Here is a 6594-nt window from a genome sequence, read left to right as displayed (position 1 = left end):
ATCAGAGTGAGAGATTACTGGGTATTACGCTCTCAGTGCCAGAAGTGGAAATTACAGTGAGGTTGTCAGTGCCAGAGTTTTCTGTGCTTGTTTTCTCATAGAGAGAAGGAGGTAATGCTTTACTCAACACGTTCCATCCCAATGGGTTGTGACTGGTCTCTGGCAATGCTATCAGAGTGAGTCACAGCCAAAAGTATGTGCAGTTCAACAAAAGCAAAAGGAGACAGAGAGGGAGAGAGCTGAGGACTCCAGCCCAGGACACATGCATCTTCTCCAAATAAAAGTCCCTTTGGCAGGTTTACATTGCATTAGTCTACTGAACCCAAGGAAATATACAGTAGAGGGAAAAGAGGTGAGCATCCATCATCTGAAATGCAAAGAATGAAGTAATTTTGTTTTCTCCCTGATGAATAGTCACAGTGAAAGCTGTCAGTGCAGGTGCAGAATCCTCCATTTGGTTCCAAAGGTAAGCTATCATTAATCAGAAACATTTTATTCTATCTATTTCTTCACTATACACACTTAAAGTCTATTTATTCTTTGTACCATTGTTTTTCTTGAAAAAAGCCATTCGATAGATAAGAATTAGAGCTACAGTCTGTCTACTGCAGATGCTCAGTAAAACTGGATTCTGTGTGGTAACTACCTGGCAGTGACTTATTTCCTCTCCAACACAAGTTCCTCACTTAAATTTGTCATTTTATGGAGCGCCTCTGACAGAGCACAACTGACAGATGAAAGTTAAAGTGGCCCCTCGGCGTAAACAAGTCAAAAAGCTATGAGACGGACTAAATTAAAGAGGGAGGAAGAAAGGCCTGCATGTGCTTATTTGAGAGCCAACAAGCATCATTGTACTCTGGACTCTGCGGTTTGTCAGCGTTCCTCCCAGGTGAGCTCACACTGGGCCAGTTGAACATGGCCTAACCCCCCCCCCCCCCACCCCCCACCCCCACACCTCCTTACCCCAGCCAGGAAGAAATGGCGTCCTCAGCTCTCACACAACATTTTGCTGGTAGTCAAAACAAAATTAGTGCCGGTTTGTTATTTTGGAGTTAGCTCATTGTGTTTATGATTTATAAGGAGAGGGATGTGTTTAGTTACTAGTGATGTTCCGTTTGCAAAGGATTAGGATGAGAGGAGGATCAGAGTAATAGCTGATATTTATAGTTTTATTTAAAATAATTGAGGTGATGGAGGTGGTCGGACAACCACAATAAACAGTAGGAGCCACTTTCAAGCGTGTGCTGGTGAGCCTCCTTCCTGTTTTGTCACTGAGCAAGAGTTTGAATCTTTTTCAGGTCTTGTTAAACTGCACATGACCCCACTTTGATCAATGTGCGAGAATCAAGCATGTATTTTCATTCACTCATTTGTCATTATCATTAAGCTGTCTTTTTAGCTTAATGATAATGGGGAAAATAAAGCTTGAATGGAGGCAGAGTTAAACAAAAATGGCAGGTGCTTGGAATCAAAAGTAATTAACATGCACACCAACTTGGAAGGAAGGTGAATAGCTTAAGCAAGGTATCAGAAATCACACAGTTGCGGTTTAGAAATGATAGATTTTCTTCAACATGGAGCAGACCAGTGTGAGCTTCAATGCAAGTCCATGAAAATGATAACAAATACTCTTCTCTATCTAGCTGAAAAAGTTTGGTAATAGAAACATGATATACTGGAGAAGAGTTATATGTTGTGTTTCAATGGTGTTTCATCAACAACAACAAAACTGAGATTATATTAAAATTGGGTACTTGAAAGATTTTGAGAGAAGACCCTAGAATGATAAAAAAAAAATGGCTTGTCTTTTGTTGCATGTTTTCTGACTTATAATATGACTCTATATGTTTTGTTAATGTGGGCCCACAGCAGTAAAGGACTTCACTGATCCCTGGCCAGTCTTGAAAGAATTAGAGAAAAGTCAACCTAGACAATAACGCCACCCTGTGTTTAATATATGTGTTACATGTTTACAGGCTATACCCATAAAAGGCACAAGGTGACACCACTGAAATGCAACTGTATTTGACAGAGCTGTCTAGCTTTTGACAACAAGAAGTCCCAATAATCAACTTACAAATAGTAAAAAAAATAGAAAATAACCATTTTGCACAGAATTGTACCTTTGTACATGACATAAATATCTATACACAAAGATGAGAGAAACCAAAATATTCTGACCATATACTTATTTTTGATTACATTATAAAATCCATTGATCTCAGTTTCATGTAATATCTTCCAGCAATGTCAGGAACAATGGAGACTGTAAATTAGGATTAGCAAACAGATTTGAATGAAAAAGTATGTACATTATATAGATAGAATGCATATATGTCATTCATATATATTTTATTAAAACAAGAATAAATAAAACTATTACATTATTGAAATATTCAGCCTTATTGCACCATTTGTATCAGTTATAAGAAAGCATTGTTCTCCTTCTCCTCAAATTGTTAGGTTTCAGATTTACAGTAAGTGCATATCTATCCCTCTGCTCTCTTATAACCGGGCTTATAGATCAAGGCTGTAAGAAGTTATTTATCCTCCCAGTGATCACCACTTCCCTTCCTATGCCGTCCACCTCATCTGCCTCACGCAAAGTCTCTCTGGGGTGCAGGAAGAGGTAATACAGCACAAGACTCACTAGTCCCAACACTGAACCCCAAGAAATCACTCCGCTTACTGTCATAAGGAAAGTACCTTTCTGCAACCCTGGCTTTAAGAAACCCAACAGTGATAGAGTCAAAATGTTCATAAGAGTGTAAAAACAGTAATAGACAGTCATCGCCACTTTGGTGTCCTGCCCTTTGACATTGAAAAAAGTGAACATGAGTATGACCCCTACGACAGCCCGGTAGAGAAACTCAAGCCGTTTGTGTTTTGAGGTTAAGGTTGAGCAGAAGTCTGTTTTAAGTGTGTGTGTCCAGATTGTCGCCAGCAACCAGAGGATGGGGAGAGCTATGGTGCTGTAGATGCTCAGCATGAGGAGGAGAGTGTAGCTCAGGATTCGACTGGTGATGGTACATAATTTGTAGAGGAGATAGACAGCTGCGGGGAGGCCGGAGGGCATCTCCCTGAAACGAGGGATGGATCTGCGCAAGCAGCGGCGATAATCCACAAGAGCCCATGCAGCATTAAAGAAAGAGAAGGCCATACACAAATCTGAAAAATATCAGACAAGAGAAATAAACTATTTAAATTCATGAATATGAAAAAATATATTACTTTCTTCCTCCACACACATATGCACATACTTACACTGAATGACCGAGCTCTCATTGTGTCCCAGCACTATATAAAGCTGTAGAAGGAGTTGGGGAACACTCTCCAGGAATGCCTCAAACATTTTGAGCATGCTCAGATCAGTGGCGTGGCAAAACAGCTTGTGGTGATCATCCGTCCTAGCTGAAGTCCAAACCACCTCAAAAGCCTTTTTCAGAAGGTGGTAATACCTAACACCAGGCACAACACGAAGAAAACAAGCTCAGACAGGTTGTTGCCACCATGCCATATATTTTTTACTTAATTATCAGCTGCAGCTCAGACGATGATGCGATTGCAAGGCCTTTAACTGGCGTCAGAGAATTGCAGCACACAAAATGCTGCTGTTTAATTGTGGTTATTCCAGTTTGCACATTCCATGACATCCTGCCTGTGCATGATTAGCATACAGTGCATATTACTGACATTCCTTAGGCTATCTGAGTTCATGTTGATATACACCAAACACATGTAATACATGTACAACAGCAAGTGCCTTCTTATAATCACAACCGCAGCCATCTTATCAATACCATCACCAGGTTCATCATACCTGGTAAAGATGCCCATACCAAATAGATGGATGACAGTCAGTACACCTGTGGACATGCCTGATATTTCTTCTGTTCTTCCAGGATTTATCATGACATCATTCATGTCATCTATGTACCAGGCATAACTGAAGATCTGCGTCACCACCAGCCCAACCAGAATAAACACCATAGTCAGTCCAGCCCAGACATAATCTTTATCCTGAAAATATTTCAGAGCCACGGCAACATCCATAAAAATATCCACCATGTACAGCAAAAGTCCAGAAATGGTTAATATCCATCGCAGTTTTGTGTATTTGTTGTCTGGATTAGACATGTTGCTGTCCACTGTAACATTCAACCAAATATTTCACTCTGTGTTGCCAGTAGAAATGTGGTTGGTTGTTGCTCAGTTTTGCTTTGAGTTTCCTGGATCAAAGCTATTTTGGACAGTTTCCTTTGGGACCTCAGCAGTTCAGATGCCATTTTGGTCAATCTGCAAAAAGTAAAACAATGTGACAAAGACAATAAAGTAAGTATCATGGATACAATCATGCATATATGCAGTATTTTACATGCAAGTATTTTTTTATCAAAATGTAAAACAAATATGTGCTTCAGTCATCTGCCATTTTGAAGTACAACATGAGTACAGTCAACGGCTGTGCCATATTCTCCTGACCTTCGATCTCTGCCATAAACACCTGATTATCTAGAGTGCAATAAAATACATGGACTAGAAACATAATGAATGACATTGACAGGAATGATAGAATATTAACAATCTTCTCTACTCAGCTCTTGGAAAACTGCATTTTAAAACCTATTGACTGAATCAAATAATAGCTCCACATTAAGTCTATTTACATCAAGTGGTTTCAGTATCACTTTGGTGATGGGTTTTTTTTTGTTTAACTCGTAGGGCTTGTGATAGGCAAACGCAACATAGCTAACCAAAAGGTACATTCATTTTGTCTTTACTACAGTAAAGCATTTGTTGTGTTCATTTATTGTATTTTTAAACAGTTTTCACAAATGATTCTTAGTTCAGATATGCCAACCCCAAATTGATTATCAGTCAGTCTCGGGTCATGCCATCCTACAAAAAGGACAACTATACTTAAACAGCAAATAAAAACATTAAATGAACTTACTAGTATGTTCTTCTCATGGTGGACAGGATGTGTACAGTCACAGAAGCAAACATGCGGCAGTTCTCCCTTTCTCTTCTCATAAAACTTACGACAAGCTCCACCTCAGTGATAACACTCTGAACCAATACAGTCAAGTCAGACAGAATGTTATTACGTAATAGGTTGTGTGACAATGTGCATGTGAGTAGGCGTGTGTGTGTGTGTGTGTGTGTGTGTGTGTGTGTGTGTGTGTGTGTGTGTGTGTGTGTGTGTGTGTGTGTGTGTGTGTGTGTGTGTGTGTGTGTGTGTGAGTGCCCAGGTGACAAACTTCCCTCTTCCTTCCTTTTAGCCATTACATACATTCTTTTGGATGGTTTAAACATCAGATAGTGATGAAATATCTATCTCCAGCTATGAGTTAAAGTGTGTGTACAAAGTAAGATATAGATTTTGATCGCTGGTGACACGAAGGCTGGGGAGGGTGATGTCACACAGTGGTTTCCTGTAAAAGTACTTACAGGGTGAGTGTGAGAATATTTTAGAGAAATAAGGAGGCCTGTTAGGTACTTTTTTATGTTCAAAAGAAAAATAATGTGAAGTCTTATACTTGAACTTATACTTATACTTGAATAATGTGAACAATACGTGAACTTTAATAATAAAGACTTTAATAAAGAAATGGTTGTGTGTGATGACATTGGCAGTGATGGCATTGGCAGTGAAATTTAAAGCAAACTTTGTGCTGTTTTGAAAGAAAGAACACAGTTTAATTAGTAAGCAAAAAATAAAACACATACCCTTTCTCAGTTCAAGAGTATAATAGGTTTTATGGGTCCCACCTCACTTGATCTGGTATGACCAGCTTACATGGCAATTAATAGGTAATGGTGCCAATCCTACCATTTAATTTCTGAGTCATTTGACTCTTTTCTTTGTTACTGTTATTCTATGTTTCATGCACACACAAAAGAACTTGCATTCACATGGGTGGCATGGTACACATTCCCAACAATGGTTTCATGCCATCCCATTAATCTAATAATGGTGATATGCCAAGAAATGACTGCAAGCAAGTGAAAGTAAACTGTGTCTGTTCCTGTTTTTGAGAAATCAGCTGTGAAGGTGTTTTACGAGGAAGAGCAGGTACACATTTGTTAGCCCTGAAGGACACACACACACACACACAGTGCATTGTGATGAGTAAAATGGAATGTAAACAGAAACTGAAACTTCATGTAAGGCAAACAATGACTGTATGTGGGTGGGTATGTATAGGTCATTCTCATGTAACCATTGGTAATAATGTTTATATTGTGCTTTAGGATAATCCCAATCAATCCATCATCAAACAAAGTGTAAATAATGAAGCACAGACTAACTGCCATTCATTGAAACTAGCACCTTCAGGGCCTCTGAGGTTCAGGTCAGGATTCAAACAAGAACAACCTTCCTCAAAAAAAAATGGGCCTTTGACTAGTCACTCAAACTATTGAATTCCAATGGATCCGAGTAAGTAGGGGAGATATAATTTCAGAAATACGGGTGATAGGCAGTGATCAATATTATTTCTACTCCAAACCTCTAGGTAGCGACAGAGAGCCCTAGCTGTTTCTCTCCTGTGCGTAAAGGAGCTTCGTTGGTCAGGCGTAGCGGCACTCTCT

At 39.4% G+C, this 6594-nt stretch overlaps 1 protein-coding gene across 1 annotated transcript; it reads right to left on the bottom strand.

The window, feature by feature from the left end:
- Positions 1 to 2335: 2335 nt before the first annotated feature.
- Positions 2336 to 4326, bottom strand: xkr9 (XK, Kell blood group complex subunit-related family, member 9). Its single transcript, XM_053342537.1, has 3 exons — positions 3821 to 4326; positions 3265 to 3458; positions 2336 to 3168 (listed from the first exon to the last, which is right to left on the bottom strand). Exons 1-3 carry the CDS (start codon positions 4135 to 4137, stop codon positions 2525 to 2527), a joined length of 1155 nt encoding a protein of 384 aa, XP_053198512.1. The 5' UTR covers positions 4138 to 4326; the 3' UTR covers positions 2336 to 2524.
- Between the last annotated feature and the right edge of the window lie 2268 nt (positions 4327 to 6594).

Source organism: Scomber japonicus, chromosome 21 (genome assembly GCF_027409825.1).
Source record: "Scomber japonicus isolate fScoJap1 chromosome 21, fScoJap1.pri, whole genome shotgun sequence".
In the NCBI taxonomy this organism is placed as follows: domain Eukaryota; kingdom Metazoa; phylum Chordata; class Actinopteri; order Scombriformes; family Scombridae; genus Scomber; species Scomber japonicus.
The sequence above is the reverse complement of the archived record's forward strand: the minus strand, read 5'-3'. Positions and strand labels throughout refer to the sequence as shown.